The following is a 13753-nucleotide window of genomic DNA, read 5'->3' as shown; positions in this document are numbered from 1 at the left end:
GAATTCGCACGTCAGCTCTTTTACGACTAGCTTCCTCTGAAATGTATATTTCGCAACACCTCATTACCAGAGCTAAGCCATTTGCTCTATTGCTTCGATTTTTCTTAAATACCCACCTAAACAAATTACTAATGTTCGTTATGGATGTAACAGGTACGAATTGTTAGGTATCTTTCTCAGTTCAGTAAAAAAGATACAAAAGATCTAATAACTTTTTTTCCCATTCACACCGAACTTGACATTTATATTCCAAAGCACAAGTATATTGTTCACCCCGACAGTGAAGAAAGTTCATCGATAAATCGACAAGACTGAAAAATCTACGTTGACCCTAACCTTTAAGGAAATAACAACATGTCTATAAAATCAAGTAGGCTAACCCTGTCCTTGTATTATGAGTGTGGACATCTATTGGTCAGTTTATTGGAAGAATGAGAGAAGAAAGATAAGCCAGAAAACCAATCAACAATGATGAATAAACTAGGTAAACACGTTATGGTTTGTTTGCAAATTAACAAAAAAAAGAATATGATTCAATGAAGAACCAGAAACCGTTCATTTTACTTCTAACAAAACACAAACTCAGTGTACATTCCAAATGACGACAAAGGCCTTTCCTATAAACTGAACAACTGGATAAAAATCAAGTCACTTGTTCGATTTTTCCATTCTAAAACTTCATCAATACGCAACCATGAACTTTCGTACAAATGAGGTTGAAAATATATTGACCATTTGAAGTGTTTTTTTTATAGACCTATTCCAAGAATGTCACCAATCTAATGAATTTCAAAATTAAAAGCGTTGAAAAAAGGCTACAAATTTTTAGCTATTTACCAAGTTGAAATTATGGAAAGTATTTTAGGAAGGATATAAAATTATGCTTTGCGTAGTAGTGGAAATAAACTCCCAGAAAGGTATTGATTGAAAAAACATAGAACTATAAGGATGCAATGTGTCATTTCGGTTTTTAGAGTAAGAAATAGCAGAGCAGGATAAAGAGAAGGAAGATACAAGAATCATGGAAAACGTCACCGAATATACCTAGCTCTTTTCACTATCCAACAATCAATCTGCTGAGAAGTTTGGAGAAAACTTGTGTTAGAACAGGTAGCTTATTTGAAGTGTGTGGATAATAATCTATAAAGTATTAGTATTATTCCCATCATCGAAAGTGCGTTTCGAAATATCTTAATGAAGACTTTTAAAAAAAATCACTACAAACATTTTGCCAAATTTATAAACTACAGTTATGTACAGACTAAAGCTTGAGACTTTGTAAGCATTTGTTACTACTCTATGACTTCGCTAAAGTTAAAATGGGCCAAGTTTGAAGGGAACCAAACTATCTAAACCATCAAAAGGAATTACCTAATCCTCACCAGTGTAGTTCAAAGCCTCTTTTTAAAAAATGACCATCGATCTAATAGTATATTTTTGAGACATGGATCGTGATCATAACATCTTCAAAAACCGGAAATATTTGACCATTTTTACAATCCTGTAGAATTGTATTTTGTAACTCCAATACTAAGAATTAGAGAGTATAGAATGATTTAATTCGTACTACGCCCCCTTATTGAGAATTAAGCACTAGTGATACATGTTTACAAGTACCTATGCTGTAAATCAAAGCTACACCTAATACAATAGTGTTTATAAGCTCCCATAGATCACTCCTATTTATGCATGAATAGCTTTATAAATGCAATAAATAAGTATCAGATGGTCACAGTTAGTAAATTAAACCACTGAAATGCGCTTTTTTCTGTTGTATATTTGTATACAGCTACAAATATATATAACTAGTCCACATCTAATTCATGAAAACCTTATTTATGAATGGATTTCATAAGAAATCAGTTCTTGAATGGGAACTTATCTTAGTCTACATATGAACTATCATACTAAGTTCTTTAGCATCTTCAAAACATTTTTATTTTCTTATAATAAACCTGTGAAAATACCTACGAAATAAACAAGTACTCTTACAATATCAAATGCAGAGAGTTTTTAAAAAAATCGGAAATTAACAAAAAGATATTTGCGACTGATATCAGTTGAAATCAAGCAAAAAGGGGACTCTATGAAAACTTATTAACAGAAACGTGTGTCTGTGTGGAGACTTAAGCACGTTGATAACTGTTTGGTTTGATTAAAATAGGATATGAATAAACAATACCAATACCCAGGTAGCAAAATCCGACTCAAAGTCTCAAACTGGCACTGCTAGGGAATGGGGGTAACTTTGCTAGCTAATATGGGCGGTCTGTAAGGTCAGATTAATTCACCACTGTTGTAAACCGGACTAACTGGGTTCCATTTACGAGGCTCTCTAAAATCTTGAAGACTGCCCGATGTGTATGCTTATGTATATGAATTGCATGAGCCTTGGCTTGTGTGGTTCATGTATCCAGCTATGTACAAAGGATACACGCGTAAGTTAGCACCAGGAACGTTAGTTGAGAAATTTCTGCCCTAATCCTTCAAGTCGAAGACATAATGGAAAAGCATGTTTATGCTCATGTGTGCTATAAAGTGCAAAAGTGAAAGCCTTTGTACCAGTGATATGCATGTAACGTGTAAGTGACAGCCAGCTGTAGCAAATACATTCGAAGGGAGCGGTGACTATATACCATACTGGGTGGGTGAATGTACCTTTATGTATGCTATGGGATGCATGAGTGAAAACTTGTGAGTTACCAGTGTGCATATGGCGTATATTTGCTAACAGGGTAAGTACACCTATATGTATTCCAAGGGATGCATGGGTGAAAACATATGTTATTGATGTCCATGTAAACTATACTTGCCCCTGGTGCGATGCCCGCGCGGGAAGTAACAATTACCCTACAAAAACACATCCATGCAATGGGTTTGTGAGCTTTTGGAAACGAAAACCATTTCCAGAGAAGCCACTCGGTTCCACCGGATAAGGCTTGACCAACCTTGACACAACTGAAACAGTACCAATATATAAACACACGCTATAAAGTTTTTCCATCAGTAGATTATTTGAATTATCTACTTACATTCTAGCTTCAAATGCTGGAGTACGGATATGGGTGATGAGAGACCGCTCTCTTGAAAATGCTCATATACGGTGACGGGTTCCCACCATCTGCCACGGAAGTACTACACGGTAGGGATTTTTCTAGGGCAGTCGGATGGTTGAAACTGTAAATCTGGTGGCACATAGGGTTCATCAAAGGGTTTGAAAAACCTTGATTATAAGCTATGCGTGAACATGAGCTTCAAGATCTTGAGGGGACGAATGACTTAATCTTCTGTTTTTGCTCCAGATCCTTAGGTCAAAGGTTCGGGGATTTAATCCCCTGATAAAACTGCCTGCTTCGGCCTGACTATCGTAACAGTATTCTAATACACTAAGTAGGTTAATGAATACTAATGAAAAAAATTATGACTCACTAATGTTAAAAACTATAAAAGCATTTTTTTTCTAATCTATACCCTTTTACTTCAGGTACATATGATTTGTCGGAAGGGGGTTTCGTGGAGATTTTAGTAATTTAATAGTTTAATTCATGAGTCAATTGAAGCTAGACCACCATAGAAAACCTGAAAGCACCAGACAATCGTTTCGCCCTAGTGTGAGACTCCTCAGCAGTGCGCATCCACGATCCCGCCCCGCGAGATTCGAACCCAGGACCGATCGGTCTCGCATATGATTTACTTAAAAGCGTTGGGAACGAACCATAATTATTAGGTGAAATATTTTATTGAATGAAATCTACACTTCAATAATCTTCAGGGAAAACCGTTTTAATTCTCGTAATGTTAACCTAGAAAATATCTAACGTCCTACAGATTCCGATTAGGTATCGATTTATCTGACAATCATTCAGTAGTCTACTATAACAGGAAATTTTAGGAACTATTTCATAATTGTATGTAGACCGTTGGTTTTTATTTTAGAACCTTGAGCCATAAAGTGCTGATTCTAAATTTCGAGAGAGTTAAGAACCACTATATCTGGAAAAGGTAAAGACAGGACAAACCAACTATCTATAAGATCTTTTTCCAATATTTTCTTAAACCAGTATGCTTTTTATTTAAAATGCTGAGTAATTTTTTGTTGCTGTGTTTCTTTTTAGACGTAGTAATTATGTACAATTATAACACATACATGCACATTAAAACACAACACTTCACACCACACATCCGCATACACACAAACAGTTAACACTAAAATAATAAACAAATAATATAATGGATAATCAAGTAATCTGAAGGCCGTAAAACATATATTCACAGCCTAAAGATGAAAAATGACCTAGCCATACGTCCTACCAACTACCATAAAGTAACAAATACCGCTTCATATATATATATATATATATATATATAGAGAGAGAGAGAGAGAGAGAGAGGCAACACCCAAAAATTTTGGCACAATAAGAGTAGGTAGGCAACCAAATACTTGCGAATAAACATTGAAGGAGAATGAAAAATAGTCAAATGAATAATTTAATTATCATTCTGACCTATTATTACTACTAGCTACCCATAAAATATACAACTAAAAATGGTTGCCAAAACACTGAATAATTTCAAAATAAAAACCTCAATTTGAACAGGTCTCCACTTGTGCGAAGATATTTAGATATGACTTTAATATGGCCGCGTAAAACAGAATCCACAGCCTTACTATTTTAAAGACCATTGGCATCAATCCTCACGCTTTACTTGTGAATTCTTAAACTCCCAAAACGGATGAATAACGTAAAAAAGGGAATCACAAAACGTTCACCTCATAAAACTTCTTGAGGTTAACAGGATGTTAGCAAGTGATGGTAAATGTTGCAATCAGTGTGACAGATGATATGTTATATGACTACACAGTTAAAAGCCCATTGAGAAAATAGTTCCTGCAAGTAATATTGTGGATTTTCAGACATTCTTTATGGGCTGGAGTTTTTTTGAGTGAGCGTTCCAAATTTAAGCACGACCGTAGGCGCAACTTTTGAATCCGTGTTTAATAGATATTTTAGTTCGTCATGCGTAGGAAATCCATAATTTGATAACTATGTAGATAACTCATTGCGATTAGCACGAAACAAGATTGAGTTAGAATATTATTACGGAAAAATGATAACGTTACCTAGAGAGGAAGTAAATTTCTTTTATTCCATTGTCTATTACCGTCAAAACTGATTCGATTGTTTCTGAGGCCAGTTTTCATGTATTGAGATGAATTGGTAAAACATCAAAAATTGATAAAAACTGGACAATTGTCTTGTCCTAATATAAGACATCTCAGTAGGGTATACCCTCAAACCAATATTGTATCGAACACAGAACCTTTGGGCTTCATGACGAACATATTAACACTGAGCTATAAAACTGAAATAAAGTAATATATAGTAATCAATTTTAGTCAATTGGTAATATGTTGCGACCATCATCCGTTCTTGTTCCCATCAGAACTGACCCCAAAGGTCATGGTTCTTCACTGGAACTTTAGGTAATTCTTGAAGCTAGTCACTGGTGAACGCTGAGTTACTATTAATAATTTAGTTGCATTGGATACCCTGATTAAAATAAGACAGAATAAAATCAACATGTAATAGATGACTTGGCTTTACCTTAAAATGAACTATTCAGATAAATAGATAACAGACTATACCAAAATCGTGTCTAGAGTGTCGAACGATCGAGTTCAATTATGAAGGGAAAATCAATAATGAAAAATCATTTACTCTCTATTGTAGGCGGTTAAAGCATGACCAGTTATTTTTTGTCATCAGTTTGCGTAGATGGTGAAAAAACCTAACTGTATGAAGGGTTAAAAATGCTAAATTTTGTGAAAGGACTAACCAAATCGAGAACTTTATTTAAAGCCTTATGAAGTTTACATTACTGGGAACGTAGGTTCAACTCTTGGAAACCTTCAAAACAATCCGAAAACGATAGGATGGAGTCGTCCGAATACAATTATCATGATATTCAATGTCTTTCATATTCAATCCAGTAGAATTCAAAGACAGATGAACAACAAACTATATGAAAAATTCAACTGTGAAGATCTTCAAATAGACCTTAAACAAGTTGGTCTACAACTAACTAAGCTCGTTTTACGCACTATCACAAAAATTATCATCTACATCCAGATATTAACATTGAAAACCTTGAAAGGACATGGTAACAGCTGTGCTAAAACGAAAGGATATTTCGTATCTTCTCATTAATCTACGAGTCTTAAGTGGCATTCATGTTTTTTATGACATATCGATTAATTCTGCACAAATCAACCGTGTAAACACAGATAAATATCACATTCGTTATCGTAATCAATTAAATATATATGCTAAGAAACCCACTGACGAACCGATTTTCCTACTGAAACGATAGTGGAACAAAAAAATTGAGTATAATCTTCCGAACTTATTTTATTTAAAAACAATCCGAACACCGTAGCAAATATATGTAAGAATATCCATAGGAATATTACCACAAACTGAATCATATATATATTATAAATACACAAGATTATCGCATAAAATCACTATAAGATAAACTAAAATCCAAGAGCAACATATACCGACTTCCAAAGCTTGAAGAAAAAGGGGTCCGTAATTTTTGTCCATTTAAATCAAATCAAAATACATCAGTATTCTAATAATGAGAAAAATCAATAATCAATTAATAATTAATTACTTTTTTTATTTAATAAGATAGTGTTAGTGACGTTGCTTCATTTCTTCTATTGAATAGACCAAAGCATAGCCAAATGGAGAAATGCTTGCAAAAGAAAGCAATTTAAAAATAGCGGCTGCTAAACGATAGATTAATTCATCCATATACATGCATAGGTATCGCCTTTAAAATACGATAGACATAAAAACACATATGGATATATAAACACAAACATAATATACTCATAAAATCAATAAGGCAACATTTAAAATTACAGTAAAGTGTAAAGCTTATTCTGAAAGACAAATGGAATATAATTATTATAACTATTATTTAAATTCCACGCAGTTACTTTGTTCAATGTACAGCGGTAATACTGACAGTTAAACTGGAAAAATGAAATAAATTCAACTGTGAAAAGTGAACACAGAACAAGCTTCAATTACTGATCAGAATTTGAATTGAATGGTAATAATAATAATAATAATAATAATAGTAATAATAATAGTTATAACAATAATACTGGTGAATAGACGATAGCAGCAATAAAAAAATCTCACATTTAGCAGTGCCAGATAATAATGATCGTAATAGCTTACTTGAGAATATATGTAGAAAATAGAAGTCTTTGAAATAGAATATAAATCCAATCCTGCGCTCATCTAATCAAATGAACTGATAGTACCGAGGATGTAAAAGTCGCCAAAATATTTCCAGATTTCCCTTTGTTGGAAGCGACAATGAAATGAGTGCGAATGTGACAAACGTGAAATTAAGCAACAGCATAAGTTAGTTCTAGATGCTAAGCAACAATCAGGAACTCAATCATTTGCACCAGTTAAACGATGAAATAGACGTTCATTAACTTCTTGACTTTTTTCTAGATTGCGCTGACTAAGGAATATGTACCCACCAATAAACTCTACAATTGTCTTACAGTTGGTCGACAATGGTCGAAATGCCACTTGTGAATTACGAAACTCTAAAATGACTTTTTCAGCATCCCAATTAACATTCCATGAACGTAGATCAGAAAAATTCCAAGTTAATAAAATTTCGCCTGTTTGTGGGGAAACAACCTCAATACGACCCTGACAGATGGCTATAATATCATCCATTGGAGTACTGAATAACCCTCCACCATTTGTATTTGGCAACCCCTGTAACCCACGTTCAAACTGTACAATAAAGTAACTTCGGCCAAATCCAGTCAGTCGCTGCCAGGTTTGAACATATTTATATTTGGCCTCTAATAGACCAAGATCACGAATATTTACGTGAGCTTCAGTAATACGTTGTCTTAGAGTATCTTTAGAACGTGCCTTCCGAATGATACGATCATTACAGAAATCTGTCAAATCACCTAAATAGGCTGTAGATTCTGAAAGTGACATAGCTGGAGATGGTCCAGGCATTTGAAGTTTGAGTAATTCTAATGTAGCTTCAACTTCTTTACCATAGGCTACCTTACTTGCCAATGTTTTTCCCCTAGAACCAAGACGACATGCAGCTAACCAACAAGCATATTGTTCAGCTGAATCAAACTTCAACCATATTTCTTCTCGCGTAGAGCATAATTCCTTAGGTGTAGAGGAGTTAGCCGAAAAAATGAGAGGAGAACCATTACTTGTCTTTTGATCTAATACAGAAGGAACTGATAGTTTGATTATATATTTTTGATGTGCAACACTGACATCAAAACTAACTGTACAATCGCGAAGTGGATACTCAGCTAAGCATTCCTTTGTTTGTGCTTTATTTTTGAATAAATACAAACGAGCTTCTACAATAACAGCCCAGTATGCTTTGTAACGTTTTAGGAGGCGAGAGCGATCTCGGAATACTTTAATCGAACCTTCAAGACTCGGTACTTCAGAAGTATCCGTCATATCATGACCAGTTGGTCGAATCGCATTCTGTAGATTACGTGATACTGGTTCAGACTCATCTGCAACCCCACACGATTGTTCCAGTTCCGATAGGAGTTCATCCACTTCGTCCACACCACCTACGTTATGTACATTGCTCGGTATTTCATCCACCAAAGCTGAACCAATTGGCGATAAATTCCGAGGTAACTGTGAAACTGACCCACCACTATTATAATGCGGATAGTGCTTTTTTGCCAAGTCAGGACTCGAAGTAGCATGAACTGGACTACGATTTACATAATTAGAACTTACAGTTGTACAAGCACCTAAAGTTGAATAAGGATTTGTATTATTCATATCTGGGAAGTTGGTGATACATAACTGCTGACTGACAGCAGCAGACTGTAACTCGGCTTGCAGTTGATAAGCGGCAAAAACAACCATCTCATCCTCTGTACAATCAAACTGGCCAGATAGAAGGGACCAGCGAGCTTGTTCATAAAGCTGATGAATACGAACAGCGTCATATTTCAAAATCACATCGTAAAAAGTGAAATATTTGAAGCATAGATATAGAGTTGGAGGGTTAGGTGGATTATGACCGTCGAGTTCCAAAGATGATGGTTTAATCCCTTGTTCTAGAAGTGACCGAGATGAGTCTAACCATCCACTGTTGAGACGTGCTTTTTGAACTAAATTCTTGGGTTTCATTAACCAGCTATCGGCAAACACTGCTTTCGCAGAACGTCTCAATGAACAGTCAGCATAGCGAGCGAAATCAACTCTTTCCTGATCTAACGAGTTGTCAGATTTAAATCGCATTATTGTACCAGCATTTGAATTCAATGTGTTATACGGATTAATTTTTTGTCCATCAACTGTAGGATAAGCTGAAGACGCAGATGAAGGGACCTTCGATTTAACAGAAGACTGATCATTTCTTGGATTGGGCAAACTTGTACCAGGACGTCGTAATCCCGGACGAACAGTAGGTAATGGGCAATTTGTTTTAAGCATATTTTTAGTGATAGGAAGTGTTAAAGATAATTCCTCTGAATGTCGTATGTTTAATTCTTTACATATATCCCGAACGACAGTAAACAACCGGGCGGCATAATTGACACGAAGTACTAGAGGAGTTAAAGAGGGTAAAACAATTTGAACATCGTTATGCATACGATGAAACACCAATCTAGCATCCGACTGAATTCCATATTGATCCAATGTTGTCCGGCTCTGCAAAAGCCATACATTTCTATCGACCCACCATATTGCATGATCTGACCAACTTTGTTGTAACTTCACTTTTTCGACAATTAGATGCATCAAACCACCCAGTGGTAGATCACCCGAAACACGTACTGAAACATTTGTGTTTATGTCTTCAACGCGAACAGATAATTCCCAAGATCCATCAATATAATTTCCATCCACTACCATCCGACTGATAGTTTCTGTTCCATTGAAAGTATGAGTACCTCCATTATGGACACTAAATGGATCATATGCAGACATCGGTTAAAAGTACTTCACAAATTGCATGCACACGTAGTCAAGATAGTATCACTGACAATACCGATCAAAATATATTTAGCCTCATACACAAAGCAATTTTTATGACTCTTTGAACGCCTACCTGATGTGTCATCTACTATTGGCCAAACCTGGTCTGACTATATGTAAGTGCTTGAAAGACACAGTTAGACATTTGTAAGTTTAAACCAATCACCAAATAATTCACGTGATCATACACCCACATTTTCTTATTCTTTTCTCTCACCCTAAGAGCCAACCAGAAAATAGTAAATGGCATAAGAGTAATATTTTTTCTTAAAGTCATACCTACTGGATTTTCGTTTTGATTACTTAAAAATTGATTGCGATAAACACCACGATTCGAAGGCTTTCTATAACCATATGTTCCCAAGCCGTTGAAATGAGGTTATAATTCACTTGAAATAGCAGGATATAAACTCTCATCTGAACGAAGTTTAGTGGCTTGGTAACATCGAGTTTGATGTAGCACCATAATTTAAAACACAATTTGGACAAATATAAAAGCCATGCCGTACAAAAATAAAGAGAATTCAGCGAAGAAAATTTTCTTTACTATGAAGTCATTTACTCAAGCTGCACATTCGCATTTATAGTTGTTTGGTAAATATATATCTATAGAAAGATAAATAGACTGCATCGTAAAGTGATTCGAGATTTCAAGTATCAAGTAAGGTTGGAGAAGAGTAGGTCGATGAAAATAATTTACGGGTGAGAATTATGGAAGATAATTGTCCATTTGAAAGATATGAACAAAAATGATAAACGTAGAGGTCATAATAGTAACTGGATAATAATCATGGGAAACTGTTAAATGATAATAGTAACTGACTGCGGTTTGAAATTACAAAACACTAATTAAAAAAAACACTACAGAAGGGAATTAAGGCTAAGGAAGGATGAGAGGTATGACGTATCGTTTTCACACACAGAGTTCGGGCTTGAATTTGCGGATCGCCAACTCCTCAGTAGTGTATAAGTTTTTGATTCGGCCTCTCTTCGATCCAGTTAATTAGATTGTGTAGATTACTTTGAAGGAAAGTCTTTTAGAACGACCTGTCTAGAGTTGATTAGATGCTCCTGTATTGAACTGGTGATTGCTTTGCATTCTTTTTTTAAAAGCCACTCCAGGTAATGTTCTGAGATGCGTTTGGTAAGTGATCGCGGTCAATGCAACCTGGTCCACAGGAGCAAGTAAATTTATAGACGCATATTGATGTGGTCCACAGCAGAAGTTTATCCTCAACACATACGTGAATGGTGGGCCGGCTTGAGGAGACGTTATGAAGTCTAGCTGAACAGAAGGGTTTATCAGGTATTAGTAAATCTGTTCATCCCAGAGTTGCCAGCCGTATCTCCTTTTAATCGATACTCAAAAAAGTTTCTTTTGAACTGCCGATACTTTTCAGGATGCTATCTCGGTGTTAAGTTCCTATCGACAAATCTAGATGGATAACCATCTCTGAAGAGTATCTGCCGAAGCTGAAGTAGTTCTTCATCTATTGTGTCATTGTAATATATTCATCTAGTCTTTGGGGGTTAAAGAGAGAATTAAATTTCTCTTTCTTACCAATCTGATCCAGCTATGGAAACTTGTGTATTGGCCATTCCATGTCGGTTTCTTATGTATAGATCTAACAAGTGTAATCTTCGGTGGATAGCGATGCTTCTTTATTCACACTGAAAAGTGCCGTTAGGTTAACGATTATATCACTGTTGGCATGAAGCTAATTTCTTAATCTCGTAAAATTCTCCACTTTTACTGAGTGCAAATAAACCTACTTTCAACTGATTCTGACACAAATCAAATGTGGTGAGAAAGAAAAATAGAGGCATATTAGGCGCATGATTAGAAAAGTGAAATTTGTATATTTTAATATGCAAAAGATATCCCTCTTTCTTATGTTTATTTTTTGGCTTTATTAATCTCTAAATTCACTCAGTATTGTTTGGTTAAATCTTCCCATTGACGTTTAGGACTGCAGTTGATCAGTCACTTATTGGCCATATGTGCATACTGTGTGTATTGCCTCGATATAGCCTTATTTCACAAGCATTATAAGCAAAGACGGATAGTGAATAGCAGTGGAGTCCAGGATGCGCGTTTCGCCCTCTTTGGGACTCGTCAGTTGATGATGAAAATATTTTGGATGTGATTAAAAAGATTTTTAAAAATAAATGATCGGTTGACTTGTATTTGAAAGTGTGTGCTCATATGTTAATAAATAAACATTTTGTTGCCTGTAATAATTTGTTAATTGTCTATAAATTGTGCATTTTTGTAATCTGAGTAGTTCAAACCAAAGTACCATAAACTGGTTTGATTGAATGTCAAAATTTGCATTTTCACATTTGAATTTTATGTTTTAAAAAGATTCTATCAGTGTGTTTCTTCCGCGCTTTGATATAAAGTTGTAACTTCTGAAAAAAGGACATCAATTCTGATCGACCGCCATACAATACTCTTGGCTGTGAATGTATATTGCGATAAAAAGTGGGATTAATTTTTTTTCGATCACGTAGACATGGGACTGAAGTCGTCAGTTATTGTGACCAGAGAAAAACTATGCATGTCATTAAAAGAGAAAACAAATTTCCAGTTTAGCGTTTCCATGAATTATTTTGACATATCGTTTGAACTTGTAATGATCGTTGTAAACTTATGAATAAATTATTGTTATAAGATCATGTACAGTGTATATATTATTCATGCTAAACGTCAATGATTGGTGAACGAATAACAGTTTATGCTTTCGTAAATGAATAGCAATTTAAGAGGTATAGCAACTTGGACCGATGCATATATGTGCGTGGTCCTACGTTGTAGCTGACTGACTGATTTACGTATAGGTGATACTTGCAAACAGGAATTCTTAATACAATGAATGTATTTTGTTTCGCTTTAAAAAGGTATCGACAATAAACGAAACATTGTATTCCTGAGTATAATAGTCCATAGGTAAATAGATGCTGCGTAATTTTGCCAATTTATCAACATAAAAATTGTTTTCAACTATACGGTGTACAATCTGCGTAGTTGACCTGTATATAAATATGATAAAAAAACTTATCTGTGTATGTAATATTGTAAGTCAGTTATTGTGCTTGAAAAGTGTACGGTTAGGTCTATTTTACGTAATGTCGATAGCATATGTTTTGTGAATATGTAGTAATACCATATCATTATTTTAATTCTCAATTTAATTTCGTAATGTTAGCGCAAACGTTTTTAATAATTGAAATATAAAAAAAATTAAAGTTCATTAATCGATTTCTGTCTACTTTATCCCATTCAGTTTACCTCACAGTAACTTATTCACCTTATTAGTGACATGTTCCGTACTTGATATTTTTTTATTAGCCACGTCAGAAATCATTTGTAAATGATTTGATTTATTTGTTAAACATATAAGAGGGACACTAACAAATTCTATGTACATATTCGCGTTATGTGACAGTTAAACGTCTCAATGAAAACCATATTGGACAAGTAATTAAAATATAAATAGTGTTAATTAACTGGTTTAGGTCTGACAATCTTTTTTCTAATCGATAAGACTGCTAGATGAGAATAAGGTCAACTATATGAACTGATATTTAGATATACTGAAGTTTAGTTTCGATATAATAATTGAAAACCTATATTTTCCGGCTGAACAAACCAAAAATGT

General features: G+C 34.7%; 2 protein-coding genes across 2 annotated transcripts; both read right to left on the bottom strand.

Moving 5' to 3' along the window:
- Nucleotides 1–2458: 2458 nt before the first annotated feature.
- Smp_203470 (uncharacterized protein) lies at nt 2459–2713 on the bottom strand (the record flags this gene model as incomplete). Its single annotated transcript, XM_018788769.1, has 1 exon — nt 2459–2713. One exon carries the CDS (start codon nt 2711–2713, stop codon nt 2459–2461), a length of 255 nt encoding a protein of 84 aa, XP_018654279.1.
- A 4634-nt stretch (nt 2714–7347) lies between these two features.
- Nucleotides 7348–10116, bottom strand: Smp_053420 (hypothetical protein). Its single transcript, XM_018788768.1, has one exon. It carries the CDS (start codon nt 10041–10043, stop codon nt 7479–7481), a length of 2565 nt encoding a protein of 854 aa, XP_018654278.1. The 5' UTR covers nt 10044–10116; the 3' UTR covers nt 7348–7478.
- Between the last annotated feature and the right edge of the window lie 3637 nt (nt 10117–13753).

Source organism: Schistosoma mansoni, chromosome W (genome assembly GCF_000237925.1).
Source record: "Schistosoma mansoni strain Puerto Rico chromosome W, complete genome".
NCBI classification, from domain to species: Eukaryota; Metazoa; Platyhelminthes; class Trematoda; order Strigeidida; family Schistosomatidae; genus Schistosoma; species Schistosoma mansoni.
Note: the sequence above shows the minus strand (reverse complement) of the source record. Positions and strands in the feature narration are given on the sequence as shown.